Source organism: Rhea americana, unplaced genomic scaffold (genome assembly GCF_003343005.1).
Source record: "Rhea americana isolate MKP2758 unplaced genomic scaffold, rheAme1 scaffold_190, whole genome shotgun sequence".
NCBI classification, from domain to species: domain Eukaryota; kingdom Metazoa; phylum Chordata; class Aves; order Rheiformes; family Rheidae; genus Rhea; species Rhea americana.
This window is the reverse complement of record NW_028186039.1, coordinates 1,640,528-1,664,225: the sequence shown is the minus strand read 5'-3', so window position 1 is coordinate 1,664,225 and position 23,698 is coordinate 1,640,528. Positions and strand designations below refer to the sequence as shown.

The 23,698-nt window shown below is 43.6% G+C and overlaps 1 protein-coding gene across 1 annotated transcript; it reads right to left on the bottom strand.

Moving 5' to 3' along the window:
- Positions 1-456: 456 nt before the first annotated feature.
- On the bottom strand, positions 457-22,893 carry SACK1C (scaffolding CK1 anchoring protein C). The gene is made up of 4 exons (XM_085302674.1): positions 22,336-22,893; positions 16,152-16,319; positions 12,081-12,205; positions 457-1,724 (listed from the first exon to the last, which is right to left on the bottom strand). The coding sequence occupies exons 1-4, from the start codon at positions 22,891-22,893 to the stop codon at positions 878-880; spliced, it is 1,698 nt and encodes a 565-aa protein (XP_085158800.1). The 3' UTR covers positions 457-877.
- Between the last annotated feature and the right edge of the window lie 805 nt (positions 22,894-23,698).

Genomic DNA, 23,698 nt, shown 5'->3' with positions numbered 1-23,698 from the left:
CCGCCGCCGCGCAGGCGTCGCCCCGGCAGCAGCCACCCGCGTGGGCTCGGCCCTGGGCCGCCGCTCTGCCCCTTGCGGGTGCCGGCCGCGCGGAGGCCCAGCCCGCGTGGAGGCCCGAGCCACGCGTGGACGCCGTCTGCCACACGCTGACGTGGCGCCTGCATTGATGGGYGCATACCGCCCCTGTGCCCGGAGACACGGCCCGCTGCCCAGACATCACCCTCGTGGCCGCACCGGGTACGGGCTGGACCCCACCCGTGTGCCCGCACCACGTGTGTGCAGACGCTGCCCGTGTGCGCACAGCGCCCTCCCGGCGTGGCACAGCTCGGCATAGACAGCTCCTGGCCGCAGGCCCAGGGCAGCAGGAGGCCCTGGCCGAGTTCACCTGCCATCGAAGGAGCCGACACAGTTCTTTCCACCAGACCRTCTCCTTTATTTTTAACAAAGTTACCCTGCTTTTGACCATTTCTTTCGCAGCAAATGACTACATGGAGAGGAACTGCTGAGAGCAAAGAAAACCTGGGTTCATCTTGAAGGCCTCAGTGGTCAAACAGATTACAGTTGGAGCAGAACAACTTTGGGGRAAATAGTCCTTTTCAAAATAGATAAAAGGAAATAGAAGTGTRGATTTTTTTTCTTTTTCTCTCTGTTACCATCATCTTGTAATTAAAATTTTAAATTGTATTTGCTAATCCCATCTGAATCAGTGAATCTGCACACATAGGAGACTGCAGCATAGCACAGGTACCTTTCAAAAGAAACAAGACTAATTTGCCACCCATGTTTTGACTTCAAGCACCACATGTGATGATTGGTAGGGAAAAACAACCACTAGTAAATGAGATGAAAGGGCATCTCAAGGACTATGAGAACCAAGTCAGAGTTCGAATCGGCTGTGTATGTGTTTAGATTTTAACTTGTTGTATTTGGTGATCAGATCCAGCTTACTGTGACCAAGAGTCATTCTCTTCTCAGCCCCGTACACATTGTTCTTTTCCATCAGCATTTCCTCACTGAGTTTATCACAGCAAGGAATTGCCACTTTCTTCTCTTGTTTTAGCTGGTTGTATGGAGATAACAGGTCCAATTTCCCTTGTCCAGGACTCTCTCTTTTTTCCATCGCATAAAATTTGTTTTCATTGTCTGTTATCAGTTCCCTGGAGGTAACAGTGGGCCCTTTCTGGTTCTCACTTCTGCCACTGCTGTTGGCACCCTCCGAACGGGACTGCAAATTCTGCTCCCATCTCAGCGGGGAGTAGAGATTTGGTCTGTGCTGCATGGCTGCRGTGGATTTATTTGGAAGACTGTGATGGGAGTCTGGTGGTTCACCTTGCTGCTTAGAGCAAGTAGGCTTCAGAAAGGTGTCTTCCTTGCCCCTTTCACTAGTACAATCAGGGCTCAAATCTTGTTTTTCCTGCTGTACATTGCAGGTGGAGCTTTTCAGAAAGGGAGACATTTTTATGCTTCTGATGCTTACATTTGAGAGGGTGCTTGAGGGGCTTGAGGTTTCAGCATCATTTATCCGGGCAGCTTTTAAAAGGGATTCAGCATCCTTTGAGGTATTCTGAGAAGAAGGGCATGTCCCAGGATCTGGCACACAAAAGTTCGCCACTGCTTTGGATTCAGCGTACAAGCACCGGAATTCCTTGTCGAAGTCTGCAACAATTTGACCACGGAAATGGGTTGCCAGGCTGGTGTGGACTTGGCTGCAAAGCCAGGTGAAACTGCAAGAAAAGTAAAAAAAAAAGAGAAAGAAAGAAACACGTATAACACTTGTAAACAGAGTGATGAGATTAACATTGATTATAACGTTTGAATGATTTCTTGCCACTCAATTATGTCATAAAATTAACATTTTCTCTCAAGTATATTTCTGAGATTACTTTTGGAGATTGGTATACTCATGGCATAATTAAAAAAAAAAAAAAAAAAAAAAACCCAGCTCCTAAATGATTGTTTAATTGTAGATTAGAGACTGGCATTTTTCAGCTCAGTGATTTAAAGAATTGTATTCAAATATGAACAAGAAATACCTGTACATTGACTGTAAGAGTACAGAAACCATTAATACACTAACAGCAGGTTCTTCTTAGCCTTACGAAAGGTGACAAACAGCAATCAGTCCCTGGCCAAAAGTACAGCGCTGTGTTTCAGTCCTTCCTTCTCTTCTATCAAGACATGCCTATACTTCTTTTCTCTTCCCAGGGCACCTGCTGTTGGTGCATGGCAAGTCCAGTCCGTGCTCTTACAGTACAATGTCTTGGGTTCCCTTTTGGTAGCTTTTTATGCTCCACTTCAAAAAAGAATTAGCTTTTGCCCCAACTGCTCCTGCTGGAAGGATATTACCATCATTTGTTGTTCTCCTGGGAAAGAACTTTCCCATGCCAATTACCAATTGCATTTCCAATTGCCAGCTGTACTTTTTCCTTATCTATGTAATCTCACTTGTTCTTTGTGACAAAACTGTAACTTAAATAACTCTCCCCCTGGTATATCTACAGATAGTAACCACATTTCTCCTTCCAGTCTTCATTTTCCTAGATCAAACAGGAAAACTCCTCAGGCTCCTGGTCATCCCAGTCATTGGCTTTTTCTTTTATTCTTGCTATAGTGAAATCAGACTAACAGATTAATTGTGTTAACAAATAAAGTAGAACCTTTGCAGATGGAAGCATATCCCTTTGCAGCCTGGTAGGGCTGCATTATCTGCTCCTGAAGCAAGATACGGACAGAGGCAAAAATATGACAAAATCACAGATGCTACAAGAGAGCAGTCATAATGGGAGACTCCAAATATTCTCAAATAAATAGAGTAAATGTCATTTCAGGACATGACACTGACACTATGTTTTGGGACCCACAGATGTTTATTTCACAAGACAACTATTTGGGAACTTAGAGTAGGAAAAGCAGCCCCTGGGCAGTATGCGGTTATTATGGTTCATGATGTTATTTTGAAGAAAATAGTATACTTACACTCTGCACCCATCCTGCCCCTAAGAGCAACAAAAAATGAAAAAAAAAATCAATACTGTTCTGCTTAATGTCAAGATAGGGAAATTAAGTTAGAATTAAGGAGAAGTAAAAGACTGAAAAATCCTTTCTGAGTAGAATGAAGACTGTTAAAAATCACCATATTGCAAGCTCAAAGCAAATGCATATAGCTTAAAGGAAGGATATAAGAAAAAAAAAAGAATAGTTGGGATGGCTAAATGACAGAAGAAGAGAAGTTATTAAAATCAGAAAGCCCATCCTTCAAAAGGCTGGGGCACGCTTTGCAAAAAGCKTAAGAAACAGCTCCCTGGAGCTAACACATACTCCGTATGTAACAGGAGGGTTCAGAGACTTCCTCTGCATCAGTGTTTACTATACAGGAGCTTGGGAACCTGCCCTGAACCTACCTTCATTCAGAACATGAGAGAGGATCTGTCTCAAATTGAAATCTCTGTAGAAGAGATTAGAAAACAAATCAACAAAACAGACATTAAGAACTTGGCAGGACCAGGAAGCACCACAGGAATTCAAGAAAGAAATAGATCAATTCATAACTACGATGGGTAATTTCACACTTGAAAGCGCCTTGGTTAGCAGAAGACTAGAAGGTTGCTAATGTGATATAATTTTTTTAATGTTTCAGGTTATTAAGCCTCATAAATGAAACTCTTCTAAAGAATACAATTAGTAGGTATATGGGTAAATATAATAGAAAAGGTGATTTTTGCAGAGGAAAGGCATCTCTCACAAAGCTATACAAGTTACTTGAAGGAAATCCAAGTGCCCAGAGAAGGGAGATTTCATGTAGCATATATCCACATTGCCAAAGGCAACTGTCCTGGAGGCATCTAGCCTGGCTCGCACAACAGATGCAGTGGTGGTGTTGCCATCCTCATTGCTTAAAGCTATTCCCCTTCTACACAAGAATACTGTGTCCACACACCATAGTGCAGATCTCTGACTCAGTGTCTACTCCACAAGCTTTTTCACCCTTCTGTAGCATGGCACAGCTGGCACACGAGTCTGTGCTATCTGCAGTCGTGCTGGCAGGCTCCATGGGAGAGGGCTGTGCCTTTACGTATGTGGGCAGTCTGTTCAGCAGCCTGCAAGAATATCATGCCTGATATTTCTTCAGCCACTGCATTTTCTGCCAAATAGCCTGTGATGCCTCCTCCAGTCCATTTGTTATTCTGCAAAGCTCTCCTGAAGAATGCTCTTCAGGCAAGCCATGTTCATCAGAGGCATCATGCAAAGGCAGGTGGCACAGTAGCTCCAAGAGCTTTGGATAAGTCATCAGCCTGCTGCTGAAGACAGCTCAGGTCAATCATAATGGGTGGAGCAGCTGCCTCAGCTTCCCAGAGAGGAGAGGAAATCTTGGACCTGGAAAACTAGTACCAACTGGTGGCCCTAGGTAATGTTTCCCATCTGGGGTGAGTGGCAGTGCATAGAGTTATGACACATATGTAAAACATTTGCAGCTCTCTAAAGGAAGCTAGTACCTACCAGCCAGCATCAGCAYAATGTCTTCTGAGGGCCCCTACTGATGAGGAAGCTGAGTATCATCACCATCTGGTGTATTAGCAGCTCTTAACCTCATCAATCATGGAGAAACAAGTTTGGGAGTAGCACAGTTACGGCATGTATCTGTGAGGCCATCACAAGACTGTCCACATGTAAGCTCTGCATCACAGAYATACCACCTGCAGAAGGGCCATCAAAGGAATTCACTTCACCATGGAACGTTTCCTCAAATTTCAGTGACTACAGCAGCTGCAGAGGGTACCACCCAAAACCCTACAGCACCACTGAGGATAATTTATGGCTGCTGCAGTGGGCATAACACCAGTCTTTGAGAGCTTCTTTTTATACCCTCCTATCAAGCACTCACCTTCCAGCCATGAGTTTCAATGTATGGAGTCTAATACTCAGTGTTGAGGCAGCTGCTGCCTGCATGCTTTGACTGTGGGCCCGGGGCTGGTTCAGAACGGCTACAGGGTGCACACACGTAYGGCAGTGCTCACTCAAATTTCCCAGGGCCACAGCACACTCAGCAGACTGACCAGCCTCTCCTCCTTTGGAGGAACCTTGCATCCCTCATGCTGTGAGCATCACCACATGAGCTATGAGAGGACACTAGCAAGCCATGTGGAGCTAGTCCTCAACTCTCCCAGCCTGGCACCACTGTAGCACTGTAGCAATGCAAGAGGCCATGTCTGCCCTTCTGCTTCAGGCTGGCTCTTACATGGTTTAGCAAGAACATCACAACAGCTGCCCATCAAGACCTCTGGCCTCACTTCCTGCAGCAGGCAAACAACAGGTCTTGCTTAGGCCTTCCTTCCCTCCCTGGACCCAATCGCTCATGTGGATGAGAGGGAAGAGTTGAATGTGTCTCCTGCATTGCTGTGGGGAGGCAGTACTCAGGTCAGAAACTGTTGTCTCTGCCTCCTCCCAGCACCTTCTGGCCTGAGTACTGCCTCCCCACAGCAATGCAGGAGACACACACAACTTTTCCCTCTCATCCACATGAATTGCCCTTTCCTTTGTAAGGGGAGCATCCTCAGAGCCAGCAATACACTGCCTTGGCCTTATAACTGTCCCCACCACTGAAGACTCTTATGGCTCTTCTCCCAGTCCAAGTGTTACTTTTCCCCAATTTCCCAATCCAGTGGGGACCTGCCCACTCCACATCACAGCAGGCCCTGGAAGGAAGCATCCAGGCTCCCCAAGGACAGCTCTGGGCTTGTGATAAGCACAACTCTCCTTCTGTCCATAACAAAAGTTTTCATGATAGGATGACATGGCCTTGCCAGCCATGGCTATACCCATTACTGCAGCTGCCTCCTCACCCTGTGCCATCAGATGTTCATTCTTAGGCCTTCAGTGAGGCATGGGACAGCAAGACCGAAGCTCTTAGGTCACAGTATGAAACAGGAACACCAGGGACATCATAGGCGTCAGCAATACCTGGCAAGACATAGTACGCAGCCCTGCTGCCCAAACCCAACCTTCTAGAGACAACTGCATAGCCTGCAACAGTGGGCGAGGAGGTCTTGGCCAGATGCCTTTGCAGGCTGTTCCCGCAGAAGTGCTTGGACAGGAAGAGCAATGACAGAGGTAGGAAAAGCCAATCATACAAACCAATAAAGGTCTTTTCTTCCTTGAGTAGCATAGAGGAAATAGCTAGGGAATGCTCATTCCCAGTCTCTTCTGGTATAAAGATGAGGCATTAAATGAAATCAACTAGTGACAAATTCAATGCAGACAAGAAGAGGTACTGCCCTGCCCAATACAACAAGCAGGCAGGCTGTGAAAGTCCTCACTGCAGGGCCCTGTGGATGCTAGGGGGTCACATGTGTTCAAAAAGCAATAGGCTTTTTCTGCCAATAATTGTTCCATAACRGACTATTGCTTATGGAGATACCATATCCTGCTCTGGATCACCCTGAAGCACAAATTGCTGGAATCTGGGAAAGTATCTCTGTAGGACAGAGACCATCTCTTTCCCTAACTTGTTCTCAGACACCCCTGAGCAGTAATCTTCCAGGAACACTTGCAGCTCAGCTTTTGGCCAGGAGATGGAGTTGAAACGTCATCTCTGAGGAGGTTGGAAAGGTGCTCCCAGAAACCCCACAGTCTCGCTGTTCTGCCAAGATAGTCCCATGGCCTGATGCTCCAGCTTGTGTTAAGCACAAGTGATGAGAACACCACGCAGTATTTCAGAGGAAGTGTCAATCTCAAGAGCACTTTTGACAACAGTTCTTCCCCGTGTCCCCATGGAAAACTGCGATACAGTCTAAGGCTACAGTTCCTCCCATAGCTGTACTGTGCAGGCAACTGGCAGTTAGTCACACTCAACTTCTCTGCCTCAGTTGTTTCCAGTTGATGTGATCCCAGTTCACAAAATAAGATGTTTTACTTTTTTTCAGTAATTTCTATTTTTCAGTTTTATCACTTTTCTATCACTTCAGCTCTCAAGAACTTCTATTTTTCTTTGTAGTATCTGCTACATTGGAAATACCTTCATCTCATTCACTCTGTTACTTTAAAATAGCACCTGAAGAAACATACCGTTTCTTTCAGTCCCCAGAATGATACTAAATAACTAGATATGATTATATTTAGTATTTGGGATTATTCCTTTGTCTGGATTTCTCAAYCCTGTTTTCTCGTTTTCTTGGTTAAAAGGAAACATAATGGTAAAGCAGGAAAATTAATGGAAGTATGTAGTCAATAAAGACAGAAAAGTTGAGGAGCCTGAACTATTTGACCTGCAGCTGTTTAAGATAAACCACTGAGCTGGGTTTGCAGATATAGAAAATCCTGCAAAAATATGCCTGATTCATACGAATGGGCAGTAACACATCCAAATGACTTCAGCTTGCCAAGAATATTTTGGGAAATAAAAAGGGCTTTTACAAATATATCAAGGAAAACGTCTACATAGAGAACAACAGTATCAACATGTGGGGCTCAATATGAAAATGTGAATACGTACACTTCTCTTGCTGCATGTATGTAATACTGCCTACAGGGCTCATAGAAAAGAAAATCTAGGGGTTAGAGAAATAGCTAGAGATTTCAGGCATGATTTGACCATGTTTTTGAAGAGAAAAGAGTCTTTTCTTACAGCTGAAGAATTAAAAGGCACCTTACTGAATACCTGAATAGTGAAGAACTAAGTTGGAAAATCATCTCCTGCAAGAGAGGCTGTAGACAGACCAGATATCTGGGTTCACTGTTGGTACAGAAGGATGTATTGAAACTCTAGAGAGATTTAGCACCTTGGCTCTCATGCTATCCAATATTTTCACTGGCAATCTAAAGGATGGAACAGTGCATGCTTATTAAACTGGCAAATCGTATCAAACAGAGAGGGACTGCACAGTCTAAAATTTACACTGATTTTGGAAAAAGTTCTGAAAAAATCAGTTGCTGTTTGGTAGGGAAGTATTCAAGGTGAATGTGTTTAGGCAGGCATGATCAGGTGACACAGTCCAGGCTGATTCAATGCTTAGGCAGGATGCCAGCAAAGAATGAAGGGTAAGCTGCTTGCTGGGGTGAAGGATAGCAGAGACATTTGAATCTAATCTGGGGAGCCCTACAGAGAAGACAGTGGTCAATGTCTATATCCCATTGACTCCAAGAGAGATAAGATAGGTTTTGGGAGTAAAATAAAAGCACTTAAGGARAAGGTTAAAAAAGACCAGGATCTTCTTGATAGCCCTAATAAAATGCTCCTTGTACCATATTTAGAATGGGATGGAGAAGTAAGAAAGAGCATTTCGGTACATGGTTAAGGACACTGTGTTAGGGAAAGGATAGTAGATTCTCTAGGAACTGGAAAACTATAGGTATATAATGTAGAGAAAAAGCTGGATTCCATCTTAACCTAAAAGAAATCTGGCTGCTGCACATCATAATGCCAAAGATATAGGGGATTTAAATTAGAGTCTGGAAGAAAGTTGTCATGTGTAGAAGACCACACAGTTTGAGATGGCTCACTCTGCCCTAGGGATAAAAACATAAAAAATGTATTCTGACATAAGGACAGGAAGGAAATCAATAAAACTTGAGTAATAAATTAGAAACAATGAAAAGCATCCAAACAAACAGAGTTGCATTTAGAAAGGTTCAGCTGTGAGCAACTGGATCAGATGCAAATGTTTACATGAATCTGTACAAATCTGAGCTAAAAAAGCAAACAGATGTTATGAAATACCTGTGCTGAAATGATGACTCTGACACAGGAGGCATCTCAGAAACTTACTGGACAGAAGAAAATCAAGGAACAGTATAATTGCACAGGTTGCTGCAGCAGTGGCACAACGCAATAAAGAAAAGTAAGTCAGATAACAAAAATCATATATCATCAAATGAAATATGCTCCCTGTGGATTGAAACTCCACTTCCAAATAGGGAAAACATAATATTAGGACTATACTGTGAGCTTGCTGAACAGAGCACTGCTTCGAAATATGACATGCTAAGGAGGAGCTGAGAGGCTATGCAGGCAGAAAGCAGAGGAATAAAAAGAGATTCAGTTATATCCGTGTTGAATAGGGGTCTTGACTAGGAGAGCTACAGCAACTACATTCAAGACATTATAAATGACTGCTTTTTTGAGAAACTAACCAGAAAACCAACAAAAGGAGAAATAATACTACCAGCTCAGAAAGATTCTTTGTAAAGGCCACTGTGCAAAAATCACCATGATGTACTCATATCAGATATGTCATACCAAATATTCTTTAAGAAGCAAAATAATCCACAATATTTAACTTAAAAGAGAAAGTGAGGAATGCTATTAAAAATAAATTGGAAAGAGTAGCCAAAAAGGTTTAATGCTTGAGGCAGTATGAAGATTGTTTAAAGATGCTCTATTAGAAGCTCAGAGCAAATGTACCTATCAAAATAAAGACATTTAAAAGCATCCAAAAAGTCACCATAGTTAAAAGGTACAGTAAAGGAAAATATTAAAGTAAATAGCCTTCAAAAAGTCAGCAATTTTCCAATTATTAACCAGTGAATAACCTATCATTTAAAACTGGACATGGAAGCAGAGGATTGGAAAGTAGTAAATGTGAATCCTTTTAAAGAGCTCCTGGAAAACTACAAACCAGCCAGTCTTATTTCCATACTGAACAAACTGGTAAAAGCAAATAGAGAGTAAAATGATTAGACACATAAATAACTATCATCATGTTGAAGACGCAGCATATTTTTGTGGAAGGAAGCCATGCCTCAAAAGCCTGTTGCAGTACTTTGAAGGAGACAGCAAACACAAAGATACATATGATCTGTTTGCTGTTGGATACTTGGATTTTCAAACAGATTTTTGACAAGATCATTCACCAAGGGCTCTTAAAGAAGTGATTGTGGAGTATAAAAGAAGGTCTTCCCAAAGAATAATAATTTATTAAAGATGGAAGACAACTGCTAGAAATAGTTTTAATTTACCCATATGTACCCACGTAATCCCACAAGTTTTATGTTGGGATCTTTGCAGTTCAACATACTCAAAAAAGATCTGGAAAATGGTAGAAACAGTCAATGTCAGAGATTATACATGAGAAAATTTTCTTGGGTTGTCAAAAGAATACTGGTTAATAAGAAGTTGCAAGAAGATCTTATGGTACAGAGTGAATGAGAGACAAAATGACAGGCAAAATTCAATGTCAATAAATGCAAACTGATGCAAAATCCCTCTGTCTCTGAAACAATGATGAGCTCTCAGATCATATTAAGAGGTCAACATCACCCTGGATAGTTCAACAAAAGAATCATTTCAGTGTTTAGCATTAGTCAAAAAAGCAGACAGACTAGGAGCTGCCAGAATGCGGGTAGAGAACAAGATAGAAGTCATCATTTTATCCTTATGCTGAGGTATAGTGGGTGGGGTATCACTGACCACTTCATGCAGTTCTGGTCAACACTTCTCACAAAAGGTAGAGATAATGATTAAAGGTCTGGAAGTTCTCCTGTATGGGAAATGACTGAACAGCTCAGGATACTTCAGAGTCTTTCCTTCTAGAGAAGAGATGATTCATATGAGGGATTATAAAGAAAGCCGTGAAATCATGGGTGGAGTCCTGAAAGTAAGTAGGGAACAGTGATTTATTCTTCCCAGCTTACGGGATTTGGGGGACATAAAATATAATTATCCAGCAATAGGCTTAATGTAAATACAGTGGATCACTTCTTCACACAAAGTGTAGATTAAACTGCATAACCCATTGCCAGAGGGTACTGCGAAGGCCAAAAATAGAACAACCAAAACCAATTCAACAGGTGGAAGAAAGGTCTTTTAAGGGAAACGGTTCATAAAGAAGCACATACAACATACAGCCCCAGAGGTCCTGAAACCTCTGATCCTTATGCACAAATTGCTGAACTGTAAAACGTGCTACTGGATAATAACATTGTTTTGTTCTTACAGTCTGTCCTGTATCATCCCAGGATACTGGATAAATGATCTTTAACTCTGCTCAGTAACTATTTCATTCTTTCAGTCCAGCTTTTCCACCTTCAGGGAGAGCCTATATGGTGCTGAACTCAGAATTGGCAGTTACACTTCAGGAAAGACCCTGCAGTCTAGCAGTTATCTGAAATGATCAGCTCAGTGTGCAGTGGCAGTCAAAAAAGACAATGAAACACTGGCCACCATCAGGAAGGGTGATAATAACAAAGCGGAGAGCATTATTTTGACCCTCTATAAAACCTTGCGGTTTTATCCACAAGCATCCGTATCTTGGGGGCTACGTGTGCTTCTAGTCTCTGCATCTTGAGAAGGACGTAGTGGGATTGAAGAGGATACAGAGAAAGATGATTAAAATGATTGAGGGATGGAGCAACTGCCTTATGAATAGAGACCGAAAAGGCCAAGGTCTTCACTTCGGAGAAGAAAAGATGAGGGAAAGAGGATATGATGAAGGTTTGCAAATTCATGAAGGTAGACATACCTTTAGAACAGGTATTAACAATCTGCAGCACAAGAACTACGGACACTCAATGAAACAAGTAGAAGACTGGTTTAAAACAGACAATGAGTTTGGGCAAGTCCATGAACAATAGATCCAAAACAGATACTAAAGGGGACAGGCAGGGATGTACTCTCTAAGATCCCCAACGCAATGGTTGTGCATGCTATCAGAGAACAAGGGTACTGGACTGCAGTTAGTATCCAGGTTCCCTGGTCTCCCTAAATAGCATCCCTGCTGCCATTGCTGGAGACAGAACCTAGGCTAGGTGGAGCATCATCTGACCTGGCAGGGCATATTATACACTTTTAAGAAATGAAGTGATACTTATAGATAGATGGGTCCAGGAAGTATTAGCATTGGTAGACAGGCAATTAATGCTATCTGAAAGTGAAGTAGCGAGAGAAAAGCAAGAGGATGGGGTGGAAGGTAAATCACCAAAATGAAAATGACATATGTAAGGGTAAAATTAAGAGAGAGAGCAAGGTATCCTTATCACAGAGAAAAAGAATAAGAGCTACATTACTCTGTGCTTTAACAAGTATTTTGACAATGAATATTTTCATGGTGTCACCAGTTTTTGTTGCAGTAATTGCTGCTTTTTCTCACCTGTATGTACCAGCAAGAACTTGGTCACAATCAATCAGGGTAAACTTCTCCAGAACTCGGCCTGCAAATTTCTTGCCTGCTTTGCTGTAGTATGTGTCTCCACTCAGACATCTTATGCACACATTCTGAAATCAAAGAAGGGAGAGTTGGTAAGAGGCTATGCACTGAACTAAACTGGAATATTCCCTTAGGTATCAATGATGGATTATCTCCAGCTGGAGCTCTATTTCTGAAAGTAGGATGCAACAAGGCATGAAGTATTTTCCGGATTTTGCATACTGAAATATTTTGTCACAATGCTGCTTCTGTAAGGTAAAAATACCAGTAAATATTAACAAGTTGTGCTTAGGTGCAAATACTGTTTTGAAAAAAATTAGGAGAATCATAACGTTGTAGATCATTTCTAAAATACACCAGACTATATAATAAGGCTCTCAGCATCTGTCAGGAGCATTTCATAAGATGAGGCATTATTTGCACTATGGCTGGGGCAAGCAGAAGAGGAGAACAGTCACTGGATACCATTATTGGACTGGTCTAGATGCAGTGCTAAACAAAACGGCTAGTACATAAATAAATGTCCCTAAGGCTGCATCTACACTAGCATACTAGATCATCCTCTACTGCACCTTGAGGCCAGTTCCCGGTCACCTGCACTGCTTAGCACCAGCCTATCAAAAGATGAAGACCAGCAGCAGTGTGCTGTGACCAGACATGCAGTCAGAATGGTCTGCAAGCACGTGGCTGGTGCTGTTCTGTCCCTCTGCAGACAGAGTGCCTGCCAGTGGCTGGCGCATGCTTGGGCAGGCCTTCCTTCCACCACACAGGAGATTTCAGTGTGGCCAGCCATGGCATTTTTCAACAGTCAATGCCAGGATGCAGGCAAAAGACAAACATGAATAGTTGCGATTTGTCTACAAGTATTCTTCTCCACCACCTCCTCCCAAGGAGGATGAACACGTGTGGATTCAAAGGGCCATCCATGTTCAGCCAGGGATGGGCTCACCCAGTCTCTGGCCGCACTTGGGTGCACAGTGCAGAAGTTGTGCTTCAAGGGTGAGGAGCAGGAGGTGGACAACCTGCTGCATGCAGATCTCAGCTCCATTCTGGCCAGCCTTCCTTTTTGTCACAGTTCTTGCCAGTGGTAGGTGGACTTCTTGGAAACAGCCCAATATCTGCTGAGGAGCTCACTGCAGCAGGGCAGGAAAGGCTTGATTTTTACATCATTCCGAGGAAGTTTCTCTAACTGTGCAATAAACACCATTGCTTGTAGGGYTCCAAAGAAGCAGGAAATCTCATGCGGACCATCAGACCCATAGTCTATCTCTAGCAGTGGTCAGTGGCAGCCAAGAAAGAGTAGGAAGAGAGCAGTGATTTATGATGCTGCCTGCTAATACTGTTGCAGTCTCTATTTTCTGCTCAAGGGACTTCCTGAGCCTCCTGTGGTTTGTCTGAGTGGTAACCCCCCCGGACCTCTTCTCCAAGTATTTGTCCAGTCTTCTCTTCAGCTCATGAAAGCATTTAGCAGGGACAGAGCTGAAGCTTCACAACCTTTGCACTGCTATCCTCACTCGTTACCTTCTTGTATCCCAGAACATGTCAGTTGTCACCCAGGGGAAAGAATAAACTTTTCTCCTTGAAGACAGTCACCCATTGAAAAAGGTTACTCACAGAGATTGTGCAGTCTCCATCCATGGACAAGACTAGACCAGATAAGGGCCTGAATAACTTTGTCTGCTCTCATAGCTGACAGAGCTTTCAGCAGAATGTGTGACTTGATGACCTCCTGAGGTCCCTTCCAACTTGAATTTTCTTATGATCCTATGAAAAGCCACACTAGGTTGCTGAAAAAGAGCAAGACACACTCAATTCTTGGAAAGCTGTTCAACTAATCCTGTTGCCAATCAACATAGTGGGAGCTGTACAACTAATCCTGTTGCTAATGCTGAGGTTTTAGCAATACTAGTTCTCAGTGAGAGGAGCTTTCTATCCCCCCAGGGAAGTTAAAACCTCTCTAAGTAAGGGATATTTCATAGATTTGACTCTGCAGTATTTCTTCATTCCCTCTATTCTTCCAACAGTTGGGTGAGTTTCTGCCACTTTGTTCATTTCCATCCTCTTCTTTCTCTTGTCAATCCAGGCCCTGAACTTCCCAAATAACATGAGAATCCTGAAGTCTTGCAGGAACCCCAGACTGCCATGTATCACTCTCACTTGACTTGGACAGTAGTCTTAGACCCATTAGATGGCTAACTGAAAAATCAAAGTTGAATTTTCACCTGTGATTACTGCCAATGCTTGAAGCACTGCTGCAGGATTTGCTCATACAATGTTCTTAGAAGTAAGATGCTGGAAGATGACTTGCTGCAAATTCTGCAGTAAACCCAAAATTGTCACCAGTTATCCAATGGAGATTTACTATGACATCTGGTCTCAACTGAAAGCCAGGAATAAAATATGTATACTCATTCCATTTAGATGTGAATATCAAGTACATATGCTAATGTTACTTGACATGCATCAGCCTAAAAGGCACCTCACATCATTGAAAACTGTGGAGAGTCACTGAGTTGGGGAGGGAAGTGTTAATTAGTCATTCAAACACAAGAGAGAACATCAGGTCTACCAAGGAGACATAGACATCTCCACGGATATAAACCAATGGTAATTTTCATTAAAAACAATGACCAGGCTCTTGGATAAGAAGCAAATAAAATAAATTTTGGAGCAACGAGATTTATCTGGATCCACAAGTTGACTTCACAGATGCAGTTATTTATGAAAGCAAACATGCTCCAGCATGAAATGGTTCTCTCTAACAGTTGCCAGCTGAAAAGGCAAGATGAAATAGGTCTGGCTTGTGAGAAACAAGAAAGGACAGAGTGTCACCAACCTGAGAGAAGAAGACTCTAAATTAAATCTTGTGTAGACAGGTTAAGAGTGAGGAGAAATTAAGACATTTGTAACTGTATCTATATTGACTGCTCTAAAACATTATTTTTGCATGTTTCCATAGCCTGTTTTTAATTAGGAATAGTTTTCAGATAACTGAATAGCCTCCAAGCATCTCCAGGCAAGAAGAGGGGAAATCTATGAACCGGGTGGCTGAAGAGTATCAACCCCATGACTCCAGGGAATCCTATTCACCTAGAGGAGGAGCACAAGCAGGTGTACTGGCCTCGCAGGACTCACAAATGATATCAAAAGACATCTCCCATTGGTAGGTGGTAGCCAGAAGGCTATATCATGGTCAGCAAGATACTGGGGTGCATTTTTGAGCCAAGGAGTTCCCAAGGGAGCTTGTCACACTGACACATTAGTTTTTATTATTTGCCTTCTCTGGGCACCATGTGCCATCGTCAATGGGCACCTCACTGAGTGGGGAACCAGGCTCTTCACAAATCCCTCACAAACCCAGGTCACAGGCTGAATCACAAGCCTAAAAGCAGATCCTACAATGACAATTTTAATACTTGGTTTCACTCTGAGGCTGTGCTCACTCTGAGGTCCAGGAGGAAATGATAGGAAATGGTTTTGCATCAGGACTTCACAAGGCACTCTCTGCTTCCCTTCCCCACACAATTATCTCACTACAGCAGCTCTGATCAGAATCTAAAGTTAAGCTGAGGGATCTAAATTAAGAGCAGTTTAAGTCCTTAAATTCAGTGTCATCGGGCAGGGACAGAGAAGGGACAAGGAAAGGAGATGGTACAGGTCCACATGAGCAGAATTTTCCCGGTCTACCTCTGTCTGTCTATCTGCACCAGCCCAGCAAAGCTTTCATTAAGGCTTTATCATATTTGTCTTGACCTCACACTGATCGAGTGTAAAACTAGAATGAGGTCCACAAAACACCAAGACACAGGACTAGAAGGGCTCTTCTCCCTCCTCTGTGTTTTGAGACAGAGCTTGACTTCCTAGATTGAACAACCATGCTCCCTTAGCCTGGAACGGTGGGACAAGGTGGAGCAAGTGGTCCTAGGGACCAGGTAGAGGGAAGCAGCACTTTTTTTTTTTTTTTACTAGTTCCAAGATTTAGTTACGGCACCCAAAGTGTGACTGAAAACTTACTGGGAAGTCGTCTTGAGTCAGAGCCATTTTACTGCACATTTCCACAAAATGCTTCAAGTATTCTTCATCCAGGATCAGGTACACAGGGACATGCCGTCTGTTTGAGGCCTCCAGCAGGTCACATAGTATTTCCATGTCTGTAAACAGATCCATCACAATTGCTATCACCTAGCCAGGAGAAAAGGGGGTAGGGGAGTGGATGGAAAAAAGACTGTTGAAATCACATGACCAAGTGGATTCTGCTACAAACTGCGAATTAAGTAAGTTTTCAAACCTCCAGAGTTTCAGGGCAAGTACAGTCAAGAGTGGTGATTGCATCTGCACCATTGTGTCCTTATCCCACCGTGGTAGATAAAATCACTCTTAATAACTATGGAGACATTCCCCTCCCTGCCACCTCCTGTCTCATCAATCTGTCATTCACAGAAAGAAACAGCAGAAAATGTAAAGCATGTGCACAGACTCTGAAAATCATTGCCGCAACAATTACGTATTGCCTTAAGTAATTACACAAAATACAAACAGAAAAGCCTGAGACTGACCAAAATCAAGATTCAACTGGTATAAGAGTGACTCGATGGATGACTGGCAAATGGGTACTATTTCTTCAGGAAGGACACACTGTCAGGTAAGGGAAGAGGTATCTCAATCTAGTATTACCTGTCCTTTTTCCAAGATCACACCCTAGTGGAAACTACACTTAATCATTGAATAACACAGGCAGTAAGGGACCTCTGGAGGTCATCTGGCTCCCCTATATCCACCTGCTCAAAGCAGGGCCAACATCACAGTTATATCCAACTTCAAAGTTGTACCAGGCTACTCAGTGCCTTCTCCAGCTAAGTTTTAAATATATCGGCTGATTCTGGCTAACTTGTCCATCAGGACCCCAGGGCCCCTTCCACAAGCTGCTTTCTAGGCAGTTGCCCCCAGCATGTCCTGCTCCTTGGATTATTCTTTCCCAGAGCCAGGACTGTGCATTTGTCTTTGTAGAAATTATTGCCTGTTCACAACTTGATATTGCCAAAACTTGCTCAGGTTGCACTCCAACCCATCATCCAGGTCATTAATAAAGATGTTAAACAGTATTGGTATGCATATTGACCCCTGGGGGACACCACTAGTTCAAGTTTGAACCTCTGATCACTGCACTTTTTAATCCAGTGATCTAGTCAGTTTTTATACCCACCTTGCAGTCTACCTGTCCAAACTGTATCTTACCAATCTGACTATAAGTCTATGGAAGACCATGTCAAAATCCTTGCTAAAGTCAAGGTAAACAAAGTCTACTGCTCTCCCCTCATGCACGCAGCCAGCCATCTCACCACAAAGGCTCTCAGTTTGGATAGGCACAATCTGCCATTCATAATTCCATGCTGGCTTTCACAGACATCTTTTTATTCTTCATGTGCCTGGATATAACTTACTGAGGTGAAGCTGACTGACCTGTAGCTCCTCAGTCTCTCCTTCTTGCCCCTCTTGAAGATGGGTCTGATATTTGCCTTTTCCAGTTATGAGTAACACCCTTCCCCAATTGCCAAGATCTTTCAAAGATAATAGAAGCAGCTTTGCAATGACATCAGCCAGCTAAAAGAATTTGCCTCATAAATAAAGTGGAAGAGAACATAGCCCTCATTGTGTTGGGGATGGCCCATAGATCAGCAGATCACAAAGATCAAATAGACGAAATCTATTATGGGCAATGGGCTGTGTTATCCGGAGCTCAGGCTTTTGCAGGAAGGAGGAATCTTTACCTGTCCAGTCATCTTTTGGCAAAGAAACATAGCAGGACAAAGATGCCTCTCAAACCCTTAGAATGCAACAGTGGCAGCTTTTCATACAAAAGACGAAGAAATAACTAATGTGAGAGCTCTTCTCAGCTTGACTCTGTCCATAAAAAGCACACATGAAAAAAACGATAGCCCAAAACTCGTACAGAGCCCCAGGCAAGTCCCTCTCAGCCACACTTGCCTCACAATATCCCGGCTCATCTGAGGCTTAGTCCTGGGACAGACTTGGCCCTAGGGACAATCTAAACTTGACTTGAAAAGTCAATACAATAAAGGAGTTCAAGACAGAATGAAGCTCCTTCAGCTCCAGACTCTCAAGGCTCAGCTCTGCGATGCATGCCGGGTGTGCACAGAAGAAATACATCAGTGGACTTGCCTCCACCTGTGCTTACAGGCTTTGGCAGAGTGTGAGGCTGCTGTTTGTCCAAAAAAGGCACAGCTGGTCCCTCGTGCTCACTGTGGGAGGGATGAGGCCAAGCTGGCACTAGCATGGCTGCATAAGGCAGACCAGGCAACAAAGTCATCCGTGGCGTCCCACGTCCCAGGCTGTGACACAGCTTGCGACCAGGCAGATCTGCATCTCCTGGCAACCTTGTGCAGCTTTCTGGCATTGGCACCAGAACAGGTGCCCCAGGCAGCAGGACTCTGGCTTGTGCAAGATGGGTGGAACCCTGTGCGATAGTCAGACTCATGTTTTCCAAAGCAGGTCTTTGCTTAGCATCAGGAGGTGAAACAAGCTCTGGGTCTGTTGATGGTCTCTTCACATGTAGTCCCTTCACAAGGAGGGATTTGGGTAGGGTTGCTGCTGCTGAGGCAAGGAAGTGGGAAGGCTGGCAGCCTTGCATGAACTGTGGTTTGCAACGAAGGGCACTGTGGTGGGGTGAGAGGGCAGAATGTGTCCTGTCATGGCCTCATGCACTGGAGGAGCAGACACCCTTGCTAGGACACTCCTACAGGTTGGGGGGGGGGCTTATACTAAGCCTGTGTGCTGTAGGAATGCCATAACGGCCAGTCAAATTAACATGTCCTCTTGGTAAACAAAGCAGGCCTCTCTTACAGTAACTCCAGCTGGACCCAAAGCCAAGAGACCCTGGAAACCTTCCCCTTGAAAGCTCCCAAGAAGGCAATATTGTCGCAAAAGCAAGGTCTAAGATGTCAAGGATAATTTTGAACAGATCTGTACAGCACTAGAAGTTAAGTAACTAAATACCATTTCCAGCTCAGGCTCCTGACAACTCATCTCATGTTTAAAAAGCCTTAGGCATTTAAGTCAATTTGGCCTTATAAACATGAGCAAAGTATGTCCAACACTTTCAGCCCCTTGATCTTAGTGATGGGAGATACATGCTGGGGCTGACTCAGAGCCTCCCTGTTTATCATCCTGTGCTCACCAAGATTATCATGGCCTCCAAGCCCACAGCCAGTCTTGGCAGCCAGGACACCAGCTCCCCCATAGGCTCTAAAAAATTCACACCTTGCTATTGCAGGGTTAAATCATGACATTTCTGAATCCACTTCTGGAAACTCACAATTCAGCAATTACTGCAGTCATCACTTTGGGAATTACAGCACTTACCAGCATCCCATTGGGGCTGCCATCTGTCTAGTTTTTAACCAGCACAGCTGGTTTTACTGGTATTTGCCAATAGCAATGTGGTTTGGGTCATTACTGTAGTGTTGCCATTTGAAGCAATACATTGCTTCCTTGAGGACTATCAAAGACCTTCTACCATCGCATATAAACACAGATAGGCAGTCAGTGCCAGAGTTGCACAAGAGGGGGGAAAAAAGTAGTATGAACAGTTCAAAATAGCTTGGAGCTTATTCAATACAACTAATATTATAATAATATTAACGAATGAAGGTTAAGGTGTGGCTGTGCTGCATCTTCTTACGTCTGCAAAAAGAAAAGCTCAAGTCTGAAAATGTATCTTCAAAGACAGCTGGTTAAATACAGTAAAGTATAAAGACGAACCACACCAGCAAAAGGCATCAATAAACAAATGCCCATTTTGATGATTTATCAGTATAAATATGCTGTTGCGAAATACATCAGTTGATGATGTTCAGTATGACAGTACAAGAGAAAACAGCAAACAACATTTCAAGATGCATACCTTCCTGTCTACAGGACCCAGGAGAAGCATTTGGGGATCTCAGTAACTTTTCTAGATCCCACTGGCACTCTATCCTGCTTTAATTTTAGCTGTAAGCACATAGGAGAAGAAACATATAGGAGGGATGCAGGGAGAATTTAAAGTCTAGTGCAGAAAGCATCTGAACCATTGCACCGCAAAAACTGCAGTTCAAAAGTGAAAAGCAAGTGGTTCTCCATCGAGTTGCTACCGCCACTTCAGACAAAAGATGTTTTTAGCTCTGGTTCTCTTTTGACATTAAAAACCGTACAAGTAATATTCTTTTCAATGTTCTGAGAAGCAAAATGACTCAGTGAACTACTTAAAGATGTGTAACTGAGGCCATGACTGAGCGAGAACTGCTGTCATACATTGAGTTAATGATGGGAAGCGTTGGCCAGATCTGCTAAATCAGAAGTCAGTAAAACATCAGTAATGAACCAATAAGATGGTTTAAAGGTTGTTATCCCATTTTACACAACACAGTTAAAAATGCTGTAAGAAAATCCCCAGCTTGACCACAAAGGGTTGAAGATTCTCCATGCTTTCTCAAGCCAAGTGAAAGAGTGAAAATGCTCAAAACRTACAAGAAAGCTCCTCTGTGTGTGCTTACTGCCTCGGCAACCTCTTTGCAGCTGTTGGCAAGTTTGTATGAACAGAGAAAGCAGTAAGATATTTTTAATGCGGTTTGAAGAATCAGGTGCAACAGGCTGATAAAAACTTCATCAGAGATCCAGGACATGAGCTAAGTGACAAGGAGACATTTCCTCAGGAATCATTTACTTTGTGCATTTCACCATGACTCTGCCTTAATCCCTGTTTCTGAAAATGATGCAACGAGTGTCACAGGACTTTTCAGATTGTCTAGGATGTCATAAATCAGATGCTTGCAAGGACAAAGAAAGATTTTTGTGGTTTACTTCCTAAACAAAACTTCCCATATTTGTCTACAAAGGTGCATTCAGGTATTAAGCAACAGCTGCTTACAACTGGGCAATAGCTTATGTCACAAAATGGTCTTCTTTTGGTTAAAAAAAAAGAAGGATCTCCATTTACCCCATTGTCACGCCTGGCTTTCAATGATATGTGGTTGTTCAATGATGTTATGAAGCTGCACAGCAATCCGAGCTGCTGCATGGCCCCAGTTTGATCTGCTGGGGACAACGTAACTGTGTTTCTCAATATTGCAGATGGTGATAGAACATAATGCTTTTGTTCGATCTGCCTGGAAATGGCTTGTGTTTTTGACACAGCTGAAGTCCGGGCTTAGCAATTCTTTAGTCTTTTTMTGTGCTCTGTAGTAATGGTTTTAAGGAGTGAGTGTCAAGTCAAATAAGGAACTACTAGAGTGATAAGAGAAATTGCCTGGGAGCTGACTGATTAAAAGTGAACTTTGCACTAAAAGTTAACTAAATATCCCTATGCTATTGAAATAGCACAAAAGAAAATGAATGTGGAAAGCATGAAAAGAACCATAAAGAGGACAAAGGCAATAAAAGCTGAAACTGTATGTCAGATACATTTATCTGAGTTGCTGCTCTAGTACATAGTATAATGACAATGTAAAAAGAAACAAAAAGTAAGGAGCATAATTTAGTGAGCAAATGCATAGATTTCACATCAAGATTGTGCTTGATAGGCAAATATTGTCATTGTCCAGTCTTTAAGATGTCTGAAATCTGGCAATCCACACCCAGCAGAAACTGCATGGGCTCATCTTATTCAGTCTCAAAGAGCCACAGACATCAAGGCTAGAAGTTACTTCAAACCACAGGCAGGGACATTCAGTCCCACATACTCAAAGTTTACTCAGATCCTATGTTTTCCTACAGCAGCTCACCAGTGCAATCCTCTTGTCCTACTTAAYATCAAGTCCACGGGTCAAGACAAGCCTTGGCCTTGCAAACTCCCTGGTAGAGGGCAGAATGGGCCTGATGGTGCGTGCTTGCTTGGCTTAGGACAGCTAAGCATTAACACTGCACACCCTGCTACTTGCTCTGGGCCTTGGTACCATGCTCTGCAAATATAGATGCAGAGCGCCATTAAGGGCACTGTCCATATGACGTGAAATCCCAGGTGGAAAGAAGTTACAAGAACAGAAAGGAGCAGGAACAGTTACAGATCTGCTAGAAAAGCAACAAGCACATCATGCCAGAGATCTAGACAGCAACAACAGCTTGGTACTGTTGTGGGAACGGCAACCAAGACGCAGGTGCTGTGATACACAACCCCATTCAAGGGACACAGCTCTATACATACCGTCCGGGCCTGGCTGATCATGGACCGAACTAAATCCTTAATGCTGTTAGCCTTGTTTCTTTGAAAAACCACAGTGGCTTTAGTCTGGCCTGATGTTGTGAAGAATGGCATCCCTGGCCACCCCAGCTCCAGTTCTGGGGGGTGCACATCAGACATAAGTGGAAAGTAGGTGCCGGATGTTAGCTCAGAGTAGAGGGAGGACCTGTCTCCAGGGTCCATGTCAGCAGAGTTGGCCTCTTTGTCTTTCAAGGCACTGGGTTCTGGAAAGCTTTGGCTTCTCTGGTGGTTCATATATTCCATGTCCAGGGTGGAAAGAAAAGGCAGCTCCCGTTCCTCAGTAATGGCACACAGGTAGCCATGCTCCCCCTGCTCAAGAAAGGCATCTACAGCGAGTCTAGCTGTTTCACTATGCTGGAGCACCAGCGGAGTGGTGGGCTCTCTCCACCATGGCTTCTTCAGCTGCTCTAGACGGCTCTTCAGTGGCCCAGACTCCCCTTGCTGGCCCCCATAGCTGCGGTAGAACTGGGGCCTTGCTTCTACTGCTAGGTAGTTGAACATTACCAGAGCTGTTGATGCTAAGCAGTGCCTCTCCAGCAGGATTAGTCCTCTGGCAGATTCCAAGTCTTTCCTGACCTCCTCTCACTCTCCTGAGCTGCCTCCCAACAGGTTCCTTCAGAATTCAACGTGAGCTCCACTCCTCCGCTTGGGASTTAATCATCAGGTACCACCTCCCACTCTGGGGGAGGAGCTGGCTTTCCCCAGCTCTCTCACTCAGCTTTACCGGGCACACTCCTGATATTCAGTGCTTAAAGTAACCCTTTTGCAATGGGAGGGAGATCAGCTCTTCAATCTGCTCCTTCCCTTTCCCTATAACTGATTCATGCACTGCCCTTCCCTTCACTCCTGTGACGTTCCCACCTTCGGACAAGCAGGCTCTAACCTGTCTTGTCCCTCATTGTGCTCACAGTGGAAACGCAGATGTTGCAACTTGTTCCTGCTTGAAATCTGTTCCAAATCAAACATGCTTCTCAGTGGCAGTTATAAGGAAATACAAATATCCTGAGCAGGTAACGAAACCAGGCCAAGAAACTCATTCATTCCTGAAACGCAGCTACTGGTTCCTGCTCAGCATTTCCTGCTGTGGGATTTGTCACACTAGCACCCAGCAGAGAAGCCAAAACAGCATCTTTTTTTTGGTATCACAAGGCCACAGCATCTGTATGGAGCATGGGAATCTTAGCACAGCACACATCACTAAATACCACACACTGCAAGAGCAATAGCTCTATGGTCTCTTAGCATCTCCCTGGAAATTCTTCAAGGAAGGGAACATCCAAACACAGGAGTTTGGTACACTGTGAAT